Genomic DNA, 22,713 nt, shown 5'->3' on the forward strand with positions numbered 1-22,713 from the left:
CTGAAAGGCAAGGCCCTAGAGCAACACTGTCCAATAGAAAGATAGTGCCAGCCACAGTACGATATTTTAAAGTTGCTAGCAGCCACATTAAAAAAAAAGTAAATAGAAACAGGTGAAACTCATTTTGACAATGTATTTTATTTAACCTGTTATATCAAAATATTATCATTTTAACATGTGACCACTATAGAAAATGACTGAGCTATTTTACAGTATTTTAGCATACGAAGTCTTCGAAATCTGGCGTGGACTTTGCACGCACAGAACGTTTCAATTCAGACTAGCCACATTTCAGGTGCTCCATAGGTACATGAGGCTAGTAGCTACCATACTGAACAGTGCAGCCCTCAGAGCTCTGGTCCCACATCCCCCAGAGCAGCAGGACCCACGAAGGTGCCCGACAGCAGAAGGGAGGGGAGCCATCCACCCCTGCTGAACTGCACTGCATATTTGCTCACACGTCCTCAACTCACACCACACTCTCAGGCTCCTAGTGAAAGCTCACAGCCTGGAAAAGGATAGGAGATTTCACAAGGAAGAAGAACAGAAATGAGGCTTGTTAACTAATAACAAGCAGTATCACTCTGAAACTCCTCCAAGTCCAAATGCATTCTTTTGTCTGTGACATCAGAAATATAACAAATGCACATAAGATTCAAACCAGAGAGTAACTTTTAGAGAATTTGTTCTGAAAAATGTATCTTACTGATTAAAAAAAACTGAATAAATAGCACGATTGCAACTATGTTAAAACGTGTGCCTGTGAACGAAGATTGGAAGATAAAAAGCAAAAGTTTAAAGAACTGTGTTACTGTGGTAGAATTATGGGTGATTTTTTCTCTTCTTGTAAAAATAACGTGTACAATGTTGTGGCATCACTCTTTTAAGAATAATATTGTTTTGAAAAGGTTCTTCCCTCTTTTCCAAAGCAAACATGTATGCCATTGAATCCCTATAAAAAGAAAAGGGTAAGGATAACATGCTTGGATAAAAGGCAAGAAGGACCAGAAGCAGTCAGAAAACTTGACCTTGACAGAGCCAATTACACTGGGACAGTCTGACGGGAAACACCTCACGACAGCTGGACTGCCAAAAACTTCTAGCGTAGGCTTTACGTTTTGCCTGAAGTAGAAATTTAAGAGTTAAGAATGTAAGACCACGTAGCAGAGGAAACTTTGAGAGGGTAAGAGAGCAAAAGCAGCTGAATTTTACTAACAAAAACTGAAAAGTCTACAGATACTATTGTGTTATATAATAGAGTATAATTTATGCCACTTTTTAAAAAATCCCCTCTTGCCAATGAATTCTGGTAAGAGGAGCACACCCCAGAAAGTGCCGTACACAACAAGCCTGCCCCCAAAATCTCAGAGAAGCAGCTTCATCATTATGTGCATAACCCTAGTGGTTATGAGCATAAAGGGTGTCAGATCCCTTTACAAAAATGCGTTCTACAGAACAAAGCCAAAGTGGTTTGATACTGGGTTAATACAAGCTTGAAGCAAATTGCAGCCCTCAGATAAGAGACCAAATAAAATATGTGAAAACCCTAAGTAAAACAACTTTGGAATCCAAAGCAGGATTGGGTTCTCAGAGGTCTATCCTTGACTCATGATTCAAACCTGTATGTCACCAAGAAGCTTATGGATTAACTTTAAATACCATGTTATTCTACCTATAGAGGTCACCATAATAGTTAAACCAATTTTCATAAGATCATGAAATGTGTAGAAAAAAAGCAATGATGACAAAACTGAGGCAAAAGCAGCATTTTTCCTTTTTTGTCTTGTGTCATCCGTTGAAGTATAAAATACAAATTAGATTTAGCTTATTTATTCAATATTTTCCTTTTTGTTTCAAAGAATGCGATTTACATTACCAAATGGCCAAAAAAAAAAAAAGTCATGAAGACACATGTTTTACAATAGAGATTAGGTCAAACAACTTGTAAGATTCTTACTGAATACTGACTATGGCTTGGACATGGTTCCAAGTGATGGGAATATGAAGATTGATTAAAGATGGTCCTACCTCCTGCCCTTGAGAAGCTCAAATGAACAGGGCAAAGTGAAACATTTTTTTTAAAAAAAGGATACAATGTGACAAGTGCTGTAATAGAGCTTTTCCTAAAGTGCTAAGATGACCCAGATAAAAGGATAATTATTCCCGAAGAGGGATCAGGGAAAGTAGAAGAGTACAGATGACATTTGAGCTGAGACTTGAAAGGTAAGTAGTTTATCAGTCAATCAGTGAACAGAAAAGCACTGCAAGCTGATACAATAGCATATGCAGTGACAGGAGGAGGACAGAGCTGCATATAAACGTGGACTTCACTATGGATGATGAAATCTACAACTCTATATTTTCAACTAAGAATAGGGCTAGTTCTTTTAATGGAGACATAACCACATAGGGAGCTGGAGGGTCAGAGAGATGGAAGGAAAACTTTTAAGCTTCCATCTGCCACATAGAAGAGTATCATCAACCCTGTTGCTGTAACTCTTAGCAAAATAGGGAGTTCAGGTTAGGGATGGGGGCTGAAATCAGAGCTGCTGCCATCAGCACTTTGCGGCCCAGTCATCTAAAGTTTTACAAGGCTTTATCCCTCGAGCAGACACTCATTTGTGGATTGTCTAGGTCAACAATGGATAGAAAGTCATTTTTGTAAAGAATATCATAATCCTTCAATGCTGAACAAAGAATGTTCACGAAGAAACACTTGAATCAACTTTAGCTCCCTGAGAAACACTTGTGTGGGAGCGAAGCGGCAGCAGGACCCTCCAGGATACCCAAAGCAGCGTGATGGGTGAAAGCTGGTCCTGGGCCCAGCTGACCTCGGCCCCGCTGCTTTGCACATAGATGATGTTACACAAGCGCCTTGAGTCAGTGTGTAAGATCCCTTCTTTTGTTCCACATACAGAGTCAGCACACGCAGGGAGGATTCAGTGTCTGTCAGTAACACTTAACCTGAGCAAATCACTTATTCAGCATCTTTGTGCAAGAGATTTAATTTTTCAATTACAGCTCGGAGTACGAGGGTCAGTTAGCCCCACAAGTCAGCTGAGAACAGGCGTAAAAATAACAGAGAATGGATGCAGGAGTCTGAGTATCCTGAGAGCATAGGAAAGGATCTTACGATAGTCAGGGGGGACCCTATATGAATAGAAGAAAGGCCAAGTTCGTGGGCAAGAAGCCAGAGACCCCGGAGACTATTTTTAATCCAGAAGAAGGACAGGAAGGAACAGGAACAAAACAAGGAACTCACACAGGAGAAATGGAAAGCAAGAAGGAAGCGACTGTAATAAGCAAATGGAAAGACGGTGAGAAAAATAGGTCTTAAAACTAAAATTGTATTCCTAACAGGGAAGCCAGGAGCGCCACAAGAAAAGGCTGAAAGAGAGAAGAGAACCCAAAAAGCAACAAGAGGACTGACTACTCAAAGGAAGTATTTTAAATGCCTGCATCTTATGAGGGTCAGTGTGGGCTGGTTGGTAACATTTTGCCTATGGCATTAGGTCATGAGTTCAAGTCCCACATCAGGATTTGGCCTAAAACCAAGTGCTGATTTTCCAGCAGCTCTGAAAGGCTGGAAGCACTTTCCATTCCTGGGCACATTAACTTTACTATCCTTCTCTGCAACAAATTAAAAGTACCCCCAAAGAAAGGGAGAATCAAAGAGAATCAACAGCCACTATCTCAAAACAAAACAAAATCATACTGGAGAGGGAATAAGAAAATAAAGAGAAAGTAGGATGTTTTCATATGCAAGATATTTACTGCATTTGTCTTTAGAATCCTGTGAGTATGGGATATTTGTTCCCACATCCCGTCTATTGAGAGAAGCCATCTCTGCACTTTCAATGCACCAAGAATACTACTAGTAACAGTGGTCATGATGGAGGAAACACTACTCCTTGCTGAGCATGAAGATATCATTAGGTAATCAGCAAGTAGGAAGAAAAAAATATAGAAACGATTCCCACTGGGATGAGGGAAGAAAGGCAGGACTAATGAACAGACCATATGCCAATCACGCACTTAGGTGGTGAGAAGAAAAAAAAAAAAAACGGCCTTACGGTTAAATAACAATAAGAATATCCTTGTATTTGTATAATAATTTACATATTAAAAAGTACTTTGATATACATTAACTCATATGATCCTCACAAAACCCACGGGCAGAACGATTATCCCCATTTCACAGGTGATGAAAGTGAAGGTTTAGAAAGTCCTGTGACATTGTGAAAGCCACAACCTCGGGAGCAATTCAGCACAGTCCTAGTTTGGGGCTCAAGTACTGCATTAGCTAATCAACATGCAGCCCAATGAGAAATTTTACCTTTACTTGAACTTGTGAAAACACAATTTACTCACATCCTAAATTATGCCCAACGAAGAATGATTAGCATAATGCTTACCAGGCAATTTTTAGAAAAATTGTTTCCTACCTTCCCATTTTTCAGGCAGAAATGGCAAATACAGGAGACAGAATACAGCCCGTTGTTAACTAGTACAATATTTTTAAAGCATAAAAATCAGAACACCGACAAATTAACTATACAGGAAAACTGAAGGAATTTGAAATGCGAAATACTGGAGCCCAGGCAATCATCATCTTTCACTGTACAGGCAGCCAGACAGAGAAAACACGACAATAGATATTACTTCTACTAAACAAGGATTACTAAACCCTGCCACGGCCCTTCCTCCCAGACGTGCAAAATGAGAAAGGGATGTCAGGAACACAAAGCCTCGCTAAGACCGTGTCTCAATCAAGCGGTCTGGATTCTACACAACCACAAGCGTCCAGGGCGGAACCACGCCTCTGCAAGTTTCCACCATGGGGTTCAAAGAGGACCCAGATGGTGGGGTCCCGATGAGAGCCCCACCACTCAGTGAGGGAGGGCAGACCATACCCTAGGTTCTGCGCCAAGCACCTTACACACACAACTCACTCCTCACAGTAACTCTGTCCAGAGAGGACCGCTCATCTCCTCCCTTTCCAGGTGAGGAACTCGGGCTGAGAGAGGTTAAGTAACTTCAGAGCCGTACTTCACGTAGCCGCACATGGGGCAGAGGCCAGCTCTGGATTCACACCTGTCTGGCTCCAAAGTATAGGTTACCTCCCTCAACTGGCGCTCCTGCTGGCAACACCCGTGAAAAGAAAGAGCAAATAGGAGGTGCTGTCTCCTACAAAGGCCCCCAGCCAGGAGAAAGAACCCCAGCCACGCCCTGATGGCTCTGGGCCCTGTTAATTCTTGGTTAGGTTGCAAAACAGATATGCTCATCAGATATGCTCATTGTGTTGTGTCATTAGGAGAACTCAGCATTTGGATAGAAAACAGCAAATGTTTTCCCTGTGCTCCACAAGCTAACCCAATGCTTCCGATTTCCTGAATTATCTATTTGGGGGTATCAGTCACCTCAATAAAGAATTTCAAGTATTGCAATTTTAATTAGAAAAGTCATGACTGTAAAGCATTTTATTTTTAGCCAATGTCTAACCCAGTTTCAATTATTTTTACCTATATCCATTACATGTACTTTTGTTAGACAGAAATTGTCCACAGATTCTAGCTCTGTCACCAGCAGTGACAGCATGAGAACAGCATCTGACTAGAAAAGAGCTGCTGCCAAGAAAGTTGCCAAGAGCCTCAGTTGATATTACCTACCAAAGACATCCTACTTTTAGCAGAAACACTTTGTTTCTGGCCTTCAAATTATCTTTAGAATGATGAAGCTGGAAGGACTCAGCCTTGGCTTTGCTTTTATAAAAGATGAAAATGGGTACTAAAATCGGCAGGAAACAAAATAAAGGGGGAAAGTTGAATTGCTCAATTCCTTGCTGAAAGAGCAAACAAACAGAGAATGTCTGGGGGAGTTAACATGGGATGAGATTAACTGTGTGGAAATGAATTCAAATGAATGGACCACAGATGGCACAAAAAATTATACTAGAAAATGTAGGGTAATGACTCCGTGAGTGTGGAAGGATATACAGAACCAACAACAACACGCCATCCCACTCCCAACCACCACCGTTATTATCCTTGGAAGTCAGTCATACACGGCATGACATAAAGGAGAAGACGGCTTTGAGGAACCAAGCTAGGCAGAAACCCCATTTATCAGACCACAATACACAGCCACACTGGTGAAAAGGCACAGGTATTTCTACAGTGTTAAGCCCAAAGGATCAGTGGTAAATGACATGCCTCTCTCTCTGCACAAGACTAACTGGGCTTCCTCCAAGAAGGTGTCTTCTACCTAATGTAGTCTTGTCCTACCTTTATTCCTTCATTCCTCCCTCTATTTGTATCCTTTTGAAGACAGTTCCTAAACAGAAGAAAGTTAATCAATCACAATAATGACACAAGGGAAACCAAGCAAAACATAACAAAGTCAGACTTTGATCAGTTATATAGAAGAGGTCATGAGATGACATTAGAAAGGTGCACCAAATCCTAAAAAATGTGATATGAAAAGACATTTTAATTTATGGTGTACGTGTGTCTATGTGTGTGTGCAAGAGAGAAAGACTGAAATTGTGGAAGCGGTAAACTAAGGAAGAATTAGATCTTATCAAATTTTTTCTTCTGTACAAGTGGAGTCAGCAATCAGAGTGAGCCTCTAAGAGCACCAATGCTAGCACCCAGGATAAACAGTTTCAGAAAGGGTTTAAAGACGTTGAGGAGGAAGAGGAAAAAAGACCAGGACACCTAACCATAAAATTTCTTGCGTCCCTAACAACACAATTATAAGTGTAACCGCTGTTGTCTAAAATACAACTCTGTAATCATAGTCCTGTGGGTTCCATATTTATTCTCTCTCCATGGCATACAGATTCAATCTGTTTAGTTTGTAAGGAAACAGAAGACTTTAGAAGGAAAAGAAAAAAAAAAAAAAAAAAAAAACCAGAAACCACCAGCTCTCCAAAGTGCTCTGGAATCTGAGAAGCAAGCAGTGCTTGCTGCCCCGTTCATGAGCCTGAACTGAGATTCGTCTCTGGACAGGACACAGCAGGCATGCCTGGGTCTGGTCTGCAGGGCCTGCTGACAGGAAAGGAGGCATTTGCTAGTGTTTACATGGAGCAAGGCTGCCTTGAAGTCCCCAGGACATTTCATCCAATAAGAAGAGGATGGCACTGACCCCAGAAAGCCAGAAGGCTTTTGACCTGCTCTTTGAAACCAGGGTGGTTAAGATCCACGCCTGCCAGGCCTCCTCTCGTCACCCTCCACTCCCACCACTGTCCCGCCTCTCCCTGCACTCTCCCCCGTCCACCCTCTTTGTTCCGCTGCCCCAGTTTCATCTGGATCCTCATTCCTTTCCTCACTTCATGACCACTTTTGCCTCCTCCCCTAGTCCGGCTCCTTCCTGATGCATCCACCCGTCAGCTGTCAGTCATCTTTCTCAAATGCAAATCTGATCACCCCACTCAGCTGAAGCCCCTTTAGTGCTGACTATAGAGCACTGAGGACCAAGCAGATTCTACAGCTTAGCACAGACATGGCTCCAGTCTTGCTCTCTGGCCTCCTTTCCCATCAGTCCTCCAGCAGGGGCCCTTCCCCCTTCCCCCTTCCCCAGGCTGAGCCTCACACAGGGCTCTCATCTCTGGCCCCCATGCTTTTCCCCATGCTGTGTTCTCTGACTGGAATGCCTGTCTCCTGTGCCCCACACACCCTCATTTAACTCCTATCATCCGTCAACTCTCCACTAAAGGGCCCTTCTTTCGTGCAGCCTTCCCGGAGTGCCCACTCCCCACTCCCATCTGATTTATATGCCACCCTTTGGGGTTCCCCTAACACCCAATGCAGATCTCTCACACGGCACTGATCACACCTACCACAGTATATGGTAATTAGCTTACGTTCCTGTCTCCCCTATTACCTGAAATTTCCTTAAGAACAAGGGGTGTCTTGCTTTACTTTGGATTCCCAAGATTTAACGTGGTGTCTGGCATAAAGTAGGCTGTTGATGAATAAATGAATCCTATCGAAGGTGAGGTTAGCAGACTCAAATGCAGATGACAGAACCATACAGAGATAGGCCACAGGAGCCAGGGAGTTCACAGTGGCTGTTTCACTAGCAAACAACCCAGAAACTGCCCCGAACTCCAGATTCCAAATCAACTCTGTGGGGATAACCACACCCATCAGCAATCCAGACACGAGCTAAGCTGAGCTTCTCTCACAGAATAAAGCTACATTCCTCATCTCCCCCCATTTAACCAATACTTTCCTTGCTTCGTTTACAGAAATCTTTTTTTTTTCTGTAAAAAGTATATCTTGGTAGAAACTTAAACGTTTTATTTATGTCAGCTTATTACTGCATATTTTAATGTAAAATGTATAAGACAGTCACTACAAGGTTCTGATTACGTAGAAGGGGGATACGTACAAGGATATGCATGCCACGGACAAAGGAAACTAAAATTAGTGGGATGGGGCAGTGGTGAATTCCAGCTAAAGGGGAAAGGTACAGTATCGACTTCATTGCTCTACTTTTCTTTCTAAATTTAAAACTCCAGGAAATTTTTCCTTATGCTTTTACAGAAATAACAATGAAATATGCTTACAATATTAATTTAACAGCATGTATACTTTAAGCATACGGAATTAATGTGACTCATAGTTACGCTGTTATGTATTTGCTGGGGGCAGACATGTATCTTGCACTCAGCTGAGTGGCCCCAGGATTGCTGAACTGAAATGGATGTTCTTGGGTTACATGCTAAATATTCCTTACACAGACCCCCAAAGATTCTGAAAGCAGTGAAGGACTTAACATAATAACGATAGCTCAGGCAATTGAAACTGACCGTATTTTCTTGATTGGTGTACGCCACATGCTGTACTATTGGATTATTTTAGAAACGTGTTCCCAAGGTCAAAATGAAAAATATATCAGTTGCTTCATTTACAGGTGGTTGCTAAACTTTGGAATTTACTTTCTAAAGCCTAAATTAAACATTCCGATAGACAGGAATAATGCAACCCGAGGGCCTGTATTCCTAGATGAAAACAAGGATGACAGACTGTAAACTGAGGGCTCCTCTAGGGCTTATCTCCTTACAGTTCTAAAACCCTCACTCCTGAGCGCTCTGACCATACATAATGGTAACGCTTATAATGGTAACGCTTGCCAACACTAACTTGCGCATTGCCTTTCTTTCTTCAACGTTCAATACTATCCGACCGCTCGCCTTTAAAAGGCACTGGGGGATTGTCTAGTTAATTCACTGCCATGATTTTGTTGTTGTTGTTAAAATGAATAATCACTACCTTTGTTTGTGCCCTGCTTTGTTACAGAAAGGATGTTAAGATAGCTGTAATCGTTAGCTAATTAGTTTTTCTCACTCCCATGCACCGCTCCTTTTCTTTATAAGCTAACATCTTCATGCTGATTTGGGTTTAAATGAGGAGCAACCATACATTCAGATTTATCAAGACAATATTTGCCTCGCAGAAAGGCATGAAGCTTGATCCGCTCATTCAACAAACACTTACTGAGTGTCTGCCAACTAGATGGCCATAGTTCTCACTTCACAGAGCTTACAGTCTAATGGGAAATACAAATAAATAGGCAATTACAACAGAGTGAGGTAAACGCATCAGAGAGAGACAGAGAATGCTTCTGGAACGCGCAGAAGAGGTACCTCCTCCAGACTCGGGAGATCGGAGAAGCTTCCCAGAAGTGAAGTTTGCCGAAACTCAGGGAACTATGTGCCATTTAAAGGCAATATGGAGAGCAATGCCACGGAAACACCAGGTAGAGTCAATCCAAATAGTGCATCAAAGCGAGGTCAAACTTCTCCATTCAGATGTGACAAGTGGTTATCTTACCACTGCACTCATATAACCCACTGGGTTCTATAACAGATTTCCAGTCCCTTTTATTTCTAAATGCATTCTTTTTTCTCCTGTCCTATTTTACTATCTTTACCAGTCTCCCAGCTATCAAGTATTTCAATTCAAACCAACAAGGGCCTCTGTGGGAGATAGTGTGATAAATACAGGACGCAGGGCAGGGAGGCACTGGGGGCCTCCCCACAAGGACCACGCAGCCACAGAAGCGCAGAACTGAGAAAACCACGTGACTATCCGCTGACCATTCCACTCCCCACAAACCTTGCAGAGGTGACCTGGCACTACCAATCCTGCCTGTGAAACAAATATCCCCACTTTGACTTTATCTTGGGTTTGATACATTTTTCTGAACCCTGAGGCTGCCATATTCCGAAGACGGCAAAATGGGCTCTTGACACTGAAGCCCCTTCCCTAACAGTGGGATCCTTTTCCTCTGTCCATTTGAGTATTCCTCCTAACATGGGACATTTCCTGCTTCCAGAGAATACTGGTATTTTCTTAAATTGCTTCTACACATCATTGTCAATGTACAATCACAATGCTGGGACCAAAGAAAAATAACTTTTCACCATTTGCTCTTCCAAAAATTACTCGAAATTTTTCTACAAGCTAATTGAATGGTTGGATAAAATTACTTCTTTTTTTTTTTAAATGTTGGGGGTAGGAGTTTATTAATTTATTTATTTATTTTTGCTGTGTTGGGTCTTTGCTTCTGTGCGAGGGCTTTCTCTAGTTGTGGTAAGCAGGGGCCACTCTTCATCGCGGTGCACGGGCCTCTCACTATCGCGGCCTCTCTTGTTGCGGAGCACAGGCTCCAGACGCACAGGCTCAGTACTTGTGGCTCACGGGCCTAGTTGCTCCATGGCATGTGGGATCCTCCCAGACCAGGGCTCGAACCCATGTCCCCTGCATTAGCAGGCAGATTCTCAACAACTGGCCACCAGGGAAGCCCTGATAAAATTACTTTTTAATGTCTCTTCCAGTCCTGAGATTTTATGATTCTCTGACATAATCAGAACCATTTTTCCTTGAGGGCTATAGTTGGGTAAAATTATCCCAGTCTAAGATGTTATTGTAAAGGAAAAATTGGGTATTTCAATAATATTTAGTTTTTCAAAGTTGCCCAACATAACCTCACAAAGATGCAGCTGCTGTACCAGTAAGTCCAGCCTGGTAGTTGGTTGAATATTTTACGATCAAAGACAGGGTTTTTCTTCAAAAGATCAACTGAACACAAAATCTCACAAACAAAACAAAAAAGAATGTCCCAAATGTTTTTGGATTGTATGATACTTCACATCTAAGGATGTGCAATTATTTTGCTATCATTCCCAAACTGGATCTTAATTGTTTTGTGATCTGAGTACTAGAAACTACAAACATGGTACTCAGTCACTTAGGCTTTTTGACATGTAGTGAGAGTCGTGCCCACCCTCAGGTGCTACATAAGCTCACACGTCTTTGGTGTACGACGCTTTATACACTCAAGACGGAGAGCTTATCATCAGATACACATCTTCACAACAAATGTCTCAATTTGCAGCTCAAGTTATCATTCAAAACATAAAGAAAAGAAAGGTGTGTCGCTCAAGTCTTGCAGCAGCTGCAGTATCTAGGGGGGAAAGTACATCATAAGCATCCTTGTTCTTCTGAGTTGAAGTTCTCTTCCACCGCTATGGAAACAGCCTTAGGGTCCCAGGCAGCTCCCAACAGCAAGGAACTAAACATCTGGGTTCAAATCCAGCCTCTACCACTTCCTAGCTGTGTGACCCTGGCAAGCAATTTCATCTCTCTGGACCTTTATTCCTAATGTGGAAAGAAAGAGATAATCACAATACTACCTTCCTCAGAAATTGTTGTCATATTTCGATATACCCTCACCTCACTTCAGTCTCTAGTTCACTCTAAAACCAGTTGCTCTGACGTGAGGAATATGGTCAACAATATTGCAATAACTTTGTATGGGGACAAATGGTTACTAGGCTTATCATGGTGATCACTTCCCAGCTAATGCAAATGTCAAATCATTATGCAGTACACCTGAAACTAACATCAGAGTGTACGTCAACTATATTTCAACAATAAGTCACTAAATAAAATGGTTGCTTTGAAGAATTTTGAAAGGGTTACTGGAAAAACAAATATAGAGAAGCCACTCACGGCCTAAAGAGAAAGGCTTTGTAATTGCTATGGCTTGATTGGTTGAGTCACATTTAATTAAATCTGGAATTTCCAAGGACAAAAACAGTGCTTCCCAACAGGACACCTAAGATAAGAAAACAAGGGGGATCTGGGTTGGAGAGTCCCTAGGAACTGGCTTCTGAGGACAGATTCCTCCATCAACTAGAAGCAATCTTTTTACATATTTCCCTCTTGATATTTTAGTTCTACCGCTAAATCCAGGGTGAACCAACTCTGAAATCTGTATAAATATGAGAACTCTGGGAGAGGGGGAGAGAAGAGGAGTCCAGTGAACGGAACAGTCAGTGAGAATAACTAAATAACTGGGAGCATCTAAATGAACCATACTTCGTGTGTTTGGGACCTCCAGAGTTAACCCCTCCATTTCTCCATGACTTACTCATTCACCGCTATTGTGTTTGGCCAAAAACTTAAAACTGTCGCCCAAGCAACATCAGTCTTACTATAAAAGAGGAACAACCTGGCATCAGAAAATGTAATGACCTTTTTGAAGGCAGCTGCTTCAGAATTTGTGAATCATTTTGAAATACTCAGGCCAAACCACATCAATACCACATTTAAATAAAATGCAATAAATACAACCACCAAAAACAAAATGATGACTTGTCAGAACTCTAGTTCTGCTTTTCCTATCAGGTCTGGCTGGTGATACACCTAATTAACTTCAAAATCATATTCCAAGTAAGGTACCTACTGGATAAGTGAAGACCTCAGGTTTTCAAAGGAAAGGTTCCGACTTCTCCAGAGCACACCTGCAGATGCCACTAACAATTTACCGCCCTAGTGGGCGATACCTCAACCCCAAGTACGGAGCATGAAGGGCCTGACTTGAAACAGCTGGGGAAGCCCAAAGCAGTGAACGCCTGTGTCAGCAGCCCAGCAGACCCATGGCAGAGGAAATCACTGCTGCTGGCCATCCTGCCTTAAACTCCAGGAATTGCAAGTCACGTGCTGCCTCTAGTCTTAACACAAAGTCCAGGGTAGTTTTGTTTCCTGTCCTCCTTCACACCCGACCTTTGATTTCTGCTCAAAAAACTGAATTTTCTGAAACCCAAAGCCAGTAAAGATTGGATGCCAGTGCATAATCTTCATTGCTCTCAAGCCCATCAGCTGTGAAGCCTCAATATGGGCAAAATAAGGCCAGGTGAAACCACACTCCATCCTCTCTGTTCGCCTACCACTATGTTCTTTTCTCAAGGCTTTTTGTGTCATCTGTCACTGCTCTCTGGTGATTACTTCTACCTCCAGATGAAGAATTCCTTCGTTCTTCCACATGATGATGTTTGCCCAAGCAGCGCTGTTTGCCCGAGTTTTCCATTCCTCACATCCCCTTTAGCTGGGATATGTTGAAGCATCCATTAGGAGATAATGAATAACCCACATGATCTCACCCATCACTTTAAAATCTCAGTGGAAAAAAATCTCGTTTATGGAAGCTGTGTTTCTCCAAAGACCCAGCCCTCTACGCGTTCTACTCATGAAGTCGTGGGCACTAAGCATGCATTTGCCTCCTCGTAGGCTCTGGAAAGGATGAACAGTGGGAAATCTGCCATCCCCCATAGGAGGCAGATTTGGAATGTCAGGTCCCCTGAGCACACTGGGTACTTGGTAAAGGTACAGGAGTAGGAGAGGGGCTGTCAGCATCAAGAGTGGGGAAGACAGAGAGAGAAAAGGATGCCATCTGGGCAAAATGGCTCTCGTCTAACACAGTGCTATTTTTTGGTCCTGTTACTCTGTGTCACTTTCTGCCACTCCACTCCCACTATATTTGTCAAATACCTCAAGATGTTTCTAAGAGGTTCTGAATTATTGATAAACCTAAGGGAGATGCTTTGGAAAACAGCAAGTACAAAAAGAGACCGGTACTGCTAGTGCAAGCACTTGGTCATTGGTGGTTTCCTTTTTAAGGCCAAAAGAGAAGAAGAAGAAAAAAAAAAAAAGCCTGCCTCTGCTAAATAATAATGATATTCACAGAACGAGAGACACTGCAAGTCCAAAGTTCACAATCTCTCCAGCTTTACTCACCCCTAGCCATCTTGCTCCTTTATTGGCAGCCTGTTGAATCTGGACTCTTTTGAGGGTGACATGGTACACAGCTCCTTCCTCTACCTCTTCACCCCAGTCCTGAATCGAGCTCTGCCAGGAGATGGGACAAAGAGAAAGAAAAAGAGGTTTTTTTTTTTTCCTCTCCGCTAACCACAATCTATCCCAGCTGCTTTGCTGCTTACAACAGCACTCAGGGCATAAGATGGGCTGTTCAAAATAAATATTACAATCAGAGGAACACAAGACACATTTGCGATAGAGGGAATGCTGAGATTTTCTTGGCCCCCAGCCCTTTCCTGATATCAGGATCCCCGGGCTTTTCCATTTAGTTATTTTTCCTAGACTCACTCACATATCTTAAATAGTTTTTTAAAGTCTTTTTTTTTCTTCTTCTTCTTAAAGAAAGTGGGGTTTAGTCCTGATTAACTTTTCCTCCTCAAGTGAGAGGAAAAATAATTCATTTGCAGAAAAAGGTTGTCCTTTTATAAGTGGCTCCGTTATTCGAGCAAAGTACATTTTAAACTCTGCCACAAACAAGTGTTTAAAATGCCAAGAGTGCTCGCTCCTTTGGAGTGAAATGCTTCGCATGTCTTTTTCTCCTCTTATTGTTTTGGAACCCACAAAGTTAGCGGGAGGTAGAAAGTTTTCATTCCCGTCAAATAATCTGGCATGTGCAGAAAAAGCAACACGTCAACTGTGTGCAGCGACCCCCCTGGGTTTCCCTAAACTCGAAGTTTGTGTTGTTTAAAGAGCCGCTGGGACACAGAAGCGCTCCGCGGTTCACCCAGACTCACAGTCCTTTTGCCTTAAAAGTTTTCCTTTGCTGACACACATCTGCCCAGACACACCAAAGGCAACTGCTGAGAAAGTATGGCTTAAAGGGAGAAGACACGCAGAGAGGAAGGCGTAGAAAGCCAAGGGAGAAAGCTTTAGCTCTCAAGTCTGGAATCGGATTGCTCCGTTCACTCCGAGTGAGTCCAAAACCCGCCCAGAGAAAGCGGGAGGAGATTCCCCACCAGAGCAGCCTCGGGAGAAGGCAGAGAGTTCTCGTTACCATTTTAGCTTGCCAAAGCAATTTCATTCTCAGTTTTCTCTCCGGTGTGTGGACGCGGCATGATGCGCCCTGCTCCCAGGCGAACGCAGTCCCCGCCCGGCTCAGCCACGGCGCCTCCAGCCCCGGCCCCGCGCGGCCGCCGCGCACCCAGCACAGACACGCGCCCGCCGCCGCCGCCGCCGCCGCCGCCGGTGCGCGCGACTCGTCCACAAAGGGAGCGCGGCGAGCGAGCGAGCGAGGGCGCCGCAGACTCCTCCCCACGCCACTCCGCCGCTCCGTGATGTCAGGCTTTCCTGTTTGTGCTTAGGAGCACACTCTCCGTCTCTGAAATCCCATGGATAAAGTTAGCTTAGCGCACAGTGATTTCTCCAGCTCTGATAGTGATCGGCAGACAACTACCCTTTCAAGTGGATCAGGTTTTCCTGATTGGCCACCAGGTGCCAAAAAAGATCTGGGTGTGGTATGAGGAATCAAGTGTGTTTCTCCTTTCCTTCGCTCAAAGAAATAAAGGGGGAAGGGGAGGTGCAAAAAAGGATGGGAGGAGGCGGTCAGAAAAACGTCTGTTATCTGCCTGTTACCTATTGAATTTAGATTCAATCAGGGCGACCCCAATGAGAGTGGCAATACTAGAAGCCCGGAAGTTTTTCATTAGGACAAGAAAAGAATTGGTCAGAGAGTATTCCAAAACCCATGCCCAAGGGCTGCCCCTGTCCTGCATCAGCACACCATCAACAGGAAATGGCTCTGGACTTCTTTCTACCACCCATATGATAAAGGCTCATCCAACTGTAACCGGCCATAGTGGGAGGGAAAGGGACAAAGCAGGAAAGGGTTTCGCTGAGACTGACAGCTTGGAAATGGGGCCACCAGTGGCCCCGGAGGTTCTGTGAGTCTTTGTGACTCATCACCATGGGTTGAATTGTCTGTACTGTAGGGACACAGTGGGATAATAACTGCAGGGAAAGAGCCATTCATGAGGAGACTGCCAGAGGGAGTTTTGTCCTAACAGAAAGTAAATCAACAGCAAGATACCAGATGATAATATAATCAAACTTTGGCACGTGACAATTCCATGCCAATTGCAAAAACGTTTAGGGCTCATGTCTTTTATACTATTCAGCCCTAAATGGATTTAGTCGCCTTTAAATTTTTTTTAAAGAAAGGCCTCTCACTAATTGCCATGCTAAGGCATAAGGCTGGGCTTAAATAAATTACGAACTGAAAAGCTAGAGAATCAGGTGTACTGATGTACCCAGGAGAGCAAAATAAATGACAGTGAGGCCATATCAAGGAAAAAAAAATCTTTGGACACTTGAACATCTTCAAGTCACTCAGCAAAGTTCCCCACATACAGCCAGAACCTACGGGGCTCAGTAACTGTGGAGAGACAGGACACTCTTTTTATAAAACGGAAGTGATCATTTCTATTTTTTAAAAAAGACACATAAACTAGACCCTTCTGTGACCACCAGGATAGAGTGTCCCCAGTGTCCAGAGGAAATGGTGTGGAAGACCTACCTCCCTGCTTCTTAAGCCATCCTCAGCCCCCAGGACCACCCCTATTCAGTGATCTTGAAGTACACAAGATGCACCTGGGGACAGTTAAGGAACCCATAAGATTAATTTCACCACTACTTTAACCTGATTTTTAGCTGTGAATTTGGAGATTACTCCTTAAAGTTTTCCACTCCAGGGATATCGAGAAGTTTCTTCAACCACGCCCCTCCCGGGAAGCCCTCCTGGACAGGGCAGCTTATAACTCACGAGGCTCCACTCAGGTTTCATATCTCCTCAGCCTCCTCTCTACTCCACCAATTCCCAGGCTGGTCACCTGGTGTGTAAGGGAAAAACAGGCTTCCAGCAGATGCAACTTCAAATCCTGGTTTTACATTAAGAGTGAACCTGGGTGCTACTTCCCTGGGCTTTCATTTCCTTATCTGTAAAATGGGACAAACATCGATCTCATAGAGTTTGAAAAAGGAGTAAATGGAACTTATATACAAAACACCTAGCACATGATCAGAAAAAGCTCCATTCCCTCATTATTACTGCACTTCCTCCCAAGCTGCATTTTCCCAGACTCACTGAAAAGTTGTACGCATGCAATGTGGGGAAATCTAAAATGATGTCTTCTTGCTGAATAATTTCAGAGAGATTTTCTCTGAATGACTACTTGTATTTATATCTGATAATGTACGTGATTTTATCCAAACGTTGATCCTCAAAGAAAGGTTGGTTTTAGATACAGCAATCAAGTGTTGCAGTTTATAATTTTTAAATATTTATTTTAAAATATTCCACATGCAGGCAGCTCAAGTCAGTATTACCTTATTACACATACTTTTGGGTAAAATACTTCTGGTCAATATGTGGGAAGGATAAACCAGTAAGCCATTTATAACTAAGTTTGAATTTAGTTACCAGATTAATCTACCCATGATCTAGCAGGGCCCTTAGAGAACAGGTCAAGTTTTGTTAAAAGGATATCAGCAATGTTTCGTACTTTTCAGCATACAAGTCTTTGAACTCCTTGGTTAAGTTTATTCCTAGGCATTTTATTCTTTTCAATACTATTGTAAGTGGGACTGTTTTCTTAATTTCATTTTCAGATTATTCATTATTAATGTATATAAATGCAACTGATTTTTATATATTGATTTTAAATGCTGCAACTTTACTCAATGCATTTATTAGTTCTGACAAGTTTCAACACACAGTGCTGGGAAAACTGGATATCCACATGCAAAAGAATGAAATTGAACACTTATCTTACACCATACACAAAAGTCAACTCAGAATAAACTAAAGACTTGAAACTATAAAACTCCTAGAAGAATACATAGGGGAAAAGCTTCATAGCATTGCTGTCTGCAATGATTTCATGGATATGACATCAAAAGCATGGATATGACATCAAAATCATGTAGTGAGACTACATGAAACTACAAAGCTTCTGCACAGCAAACAATTATAACAGAGTGAAAAGGCAACCTATGGTATGGGAGAAAATATCTTCAAACAACATATCTGATAAAGAGTTAATATCCGTAATATACATCCATAATATATAAGGAGCTCCTACACTCAATACCAAATAATAATAATAATAATAACTGAATTTTAAGATGGGCAAAGGACCTAAAAAAAATTTCTCCAAAGCTGTACAAATGGTCAACATTATGTGAAAAGAGGCTCAACACGACTAATCATCAGGGAAATGCAAATCAAAACCACAATAAGATATCAGCTCACACCTCTTAGGATGGCCATTACTTTAAAAAGCAAAACAACAACAACAAAAAAAAACCAAAGACAAAAAAAACCCCACAAATGTTGACCAGGATGTAGAGAAAAGGAAACTCTTGGTAAGAATGTTAATTGGTACAGCCATTACAGAAAACAATGTGGAAGTTCCTCAATAAATTAAGAATAGAACTACCATATGATCCAGCAATCCCACTACTGGGTATTTATCCAAAAGAATTTAAGTCAAGATCTCAAAGAGACCTGAGTGCTCCCACATTCATTGTAACACTACGCATAATAGCCAAGATGTGGAAACAAGCTAAATGTCCATCAATGGATGAATGGATAAAGAAAATGTGGTACATATATACAATGGAATATTACTCAGCCCTAAAAAGAACGAAATTGTGCCATTTGCAGAGATGTGGATGGACCTAGAGACTGTCATACAGAGTGAAGTAAGTCAGAAAGAGAAAAACAAATATCATATAATATCATTTATATGCGGAATCTAGAAAAATGGTACAGATGAACTTATTTGCAAAGCAGAAATAGAGACACAGATGTAGAGAACAAACGTATGGATACCAGGGGGGAAGGAGGGGATGAATTGGGAGATTGAGATTGACATATATACACTACTATGTATAAAAAAGATAACTAATGAGAGCCTACTGTATAGCACAGGGAACTCTACTCAATGCTCTGTGGTGACCTAAATGGGAAGGAAATCCAAAAAAGAGGGGATATGTATATACATATAGCTGATTCACTTTGCTGTACAGCAGAAACTAACACAACATTGTAAAGCAACTATACTCCAATAAAAGTTAATATAAAAAAAACAAAAACGAAGATGTGGTATATACAGACAATGGAATATTATTCAGCCTTAAAGAAAGGAGGACATCCTGTATGTGTGAGAACACAGATGAACCTGGAGGACATTATGCTAAGTAAAATAAGCCAGTCACAGAAGGACAAATACTGCATGATTCCACTTAGATGAGGCATCTAAAGTGATCAAAGTGGCAGAAGCAGAAAGTAGAAAGGTGGTTGCCGGGGGTTGGGGCAGGGAGAAATAAGGAACTGCTTTTCAATATGTATCGAGTTTCAGTTACGCAAGATTAAAAAGTGCTAGATAAAGGTTTTGTTGCATGGTAGCAAAAAAAAAAAAAAGTGCTAGAGATCTACTGTACAATACTGTGCTTATAGTTCACGGTAATGTACTGTACACTTGAAAATGTGTTAAAGTTGAGGGGGAGGTGAAGGAGATCAGAAGAGATCTATACTTAAAGCATTAGGATGTTACTAGGAATAGTTTTATGTTGCCATATTTGGTGATGGCTGACAGTCAGTAGCCGTAGAAGATTCTTAGGATATAACAGGAAAAAGGAAGAGGTGTGGAAGAACCCCAAACTAAAGGAAAAAAAAAAAAAAGCTTTCTTGCTCTACAGTTTCAGCAGAGCCGATAAATAGAGAACTTGTAAGAGCAAACGTAAGAAGCTGGTGTGCAGGTTCTTTAAGAGAATCTATCTAGAAGTGGAAATACGTAGTTTATATACTCCATTTATTCATTTATTTATTCATTGGCTTCTATGACACCACGCTTTTCTAGATTTTATTCTACATCTCTGGCTGCAAGAAAAATATAAAAATTATGACAGTATACTTATGCACATAGGTTGACATGTAGTAATACTTATGTGCCTAGGTAAATGATGAGACATTTGGCATCGAAGAGCCAGGATTTGAATCCCAGCTCTAGACAATATGTCAACCAAGAGTTTGACCCTCACTTCTCACAGGTTTGGTGTCCTCATCTGTTTCCTTTCATGCTTATCATGAGTGTTAAAAAAACTATCCTATATAAAGTATCTAACAGAATAAACTATGCTATATAAAGCACCTAATAGAGTGCTTGGAACATAGGGGGCCTTGAATAAAAATATATCTCCTTCCCTCCCTAACCCCACACTCTTTCCCTTTAATGTAATTCTGTATTCATTTACTGCATTTGGTTTGCAATCTGCATGTTCTTTAGGTGTCCGCTTAGGTAATAGATTGTACTGCATGACAGAGAAGTAAGAGCAGTGCAAGTATAACAGACGCTGGACTTGGAAATAAGTAGTTAAGAACTTGCCTTAAAGATGGCAATATCCGCATAAGATGGTATGAAATGGGAAGGCCGTGGCTTTGTCCTCAAACTCAATGCCAGCCTATGATATCCTGCTCCCAGTTAAAAGTACAGAGGAAAACAGTCCTAAGAGAGCATTAGTAATAATAATAACAACAACAGCTAAGTGAAAAAAGCTAAATAATTGAGAGGTCAGGATTCTCCTTCCATGTGTTAGGACTGCTGAGTGCATATTGCTTCTACTTCCTTAAAGACCTCACCTAAACAGGTAAGTTTGAAAACCTTTCCCACTTTTGAATGGAATTGACAATAGCCATTTTGCAACATTTTATTCACAAACTATACCTTTAGCTGTCTGTAGGTCCCGAAAAAAACGTTTGGTGGAGGACATAAGCAAATAAGTTACTTATTTGCTTCTTAACTCCTTCCCCTAACAATATCAAAGGTTTGTCAAAATGCAAACTGCTTAATCCTCCCAGCATCCCTATGAAATGCTTCTCCCTACTCCTAAGGCTTAGAGGCTGTGTCGCTCATTTACTTTCCATCTTCAGCTTCCCACTATCAGCCAGGCATCCTGCTATGGTTGTTTCTAGCTCTGCTAACTGGGGTTGCCCCCATTCACCTACACTTTGCTTGAACTTTCAACCTTGCTTTGCAAAAGGTAAGGAGCCAGCCATGCTTGGTTACAGATGGCCAGTCCTCCAAACACTCTTAAAGGAGTAGACAGTTGCTTCTATCTTCTGTGAGCCCAAAGTGATTTTTACTAATTATCACAGAGATACTATGAAGTATAAGTTAAAATTTTTCAGTTCTCTATTAGGGGTTTTTTATTTAGGCAAGCAAATGACAAGTCAATTTTAGTTGGACCTACTACAACTAGAGTAGAGGCTGCCCTAGGGGGCAGAAAATGGAGACAGAAGAAACATAAATAGCACTCAACAGATGGCAGGCCAAAGGCACAGGACTCCTCTGGCCATGAAGACAAACACTTTTCAACTAATAGTTTACCAATTGTTGGTGGTTACTCCTTTTTTTCAACTTGAAGATATATATTTTTTAATCTTTATTGGAGTATAATTGCCTTACAATGGTGTGTTAGTTTCTGCTTTATAACAAACTGAATCAGCCACACATATACATATATCTCCATATCTCCTCCCTCTTGCATCTCCCTCCCACCCTCCTTATCCCATCCCTCTAGGTGGTAACAGAGCACCAAGTTGATCTCCATGTGCTATGCGGCTGCTTCCCACTAGCTATCGATTTGACATTTGGTAGTGTATATATGTCCATGCCACGCTCTCACTTTGTCCCAGCTTACCCTTCCCCGTCCCCGTGTCCTCAAGTCCATTCTCTAAGTCTGCATCTTTATCCCTGCCCTGCCCCTAGGTTCTTCAGAACCGTTTGTTTTTTGTTTGTTTCTTTTTAGATTCCACATATATGTGTTAGCATACAGTATTTGCTTTTCTCTTCCTGACTTACTTCACTCTGTATGACAGACTCTAGGTCCATCCACCTCACTACAAATAACTCAATTTCATATCTTTATATGGCTGAGTAATATTCCATTGTATATATGTGCCACATCTTCTTTATCCATTCATCTGTTGATGGATACTTAGGTTGCTTCCATGTCCTGACGATTGTAAATAGAGCTGCAGTGAACATTGTGCTACATGACTCTTTTTGAATTATGGTTTTCTCAGGGAATATGCCCAGTAGTGGGATTGCTGGGTCATATGGTAGTTCTATTTTTGGTTTTTTAAGGAACCTCCATACTGTTCTCCATAGTGGCTGTATCAATTTACATTCCCACCAACAGTGCAAGAGGGTTCCCTTTTCTCCACACCCTCTCCAGCATTTATTGTTTGTAGATTTTTTGATGATGGCAATTCAGACTGGTGTGAGGTGATACCTCATTGTAGTTTTGATTTGCATTTCTCTAATGATTAGTGATGTTGAGCATCCTTTCATGTGTTTGTTGGCAATCTGTATATCGTCTTTGGAGAAATGTCTATTTAGGTCTTCTGCCCATTTTTTGGAGTGGGTTCTTTGTTTTTTTGATATTGAGCTGCTTGTAAATTTTGGAGATTAATCCTTTGTCTGTTGCTTCGTTTACAAATATTTTCTCCCATTCTGAGGGTTGTCTTTTTCTTTTGTTTATG

At 41.7% G+C, this 22,713-nt stretch overlaps 1 protein-coding gene across 1 annotated transcript in view; it reads right to left on the reverse strand.

Annotated features, from left to right (window-relative positions):
* RGL1 (ral guanine nucleotide dissociation stimulator like 1) overlaps positions 1-15,331 on the reverse strand; it is a 141,129-nt gene extending 125,798 nt beyond the window's left edge. The window contains exons 1-2 of the mRNA XM_029226907.1: positions 15,166-15,331; positions 14,091-14,201 (exon numbers count right to left, since the gene is read on the reverse strand). Coding sequence (XP_029082740.1) covers positions 14,091-14,201; positions 15,166-15,192 — 138 coding nt within the window. The 5' untranslated portion in view covers positions 15,193-15,331. The remainder of the gene's footprint in view (positions 1-14,090; positions 14,202-15,165) is intronic.
* Between the last annotated feature and the right edge of the window lie 7,382 nt (positions 15,332-22,713).

Source organism: Monodon monoceros, unplaced genomic scaffold (genome assembly GCF_005190385.1).
Source record: "Monodon monoceros isolate NGI ecotype Baffin Bay Population unplaced genomic scaffold, NGI_Narwhal_1 Super_Scaffold_18, whole genome shotgun sequence".
In the NCBI taxonomy this organism is placed as follows: Eukaryota; Metazoa; Chordata; class Mammalia; order Artiodactyla; family Monodontidae; genus Monodon; species Monodon monoceros.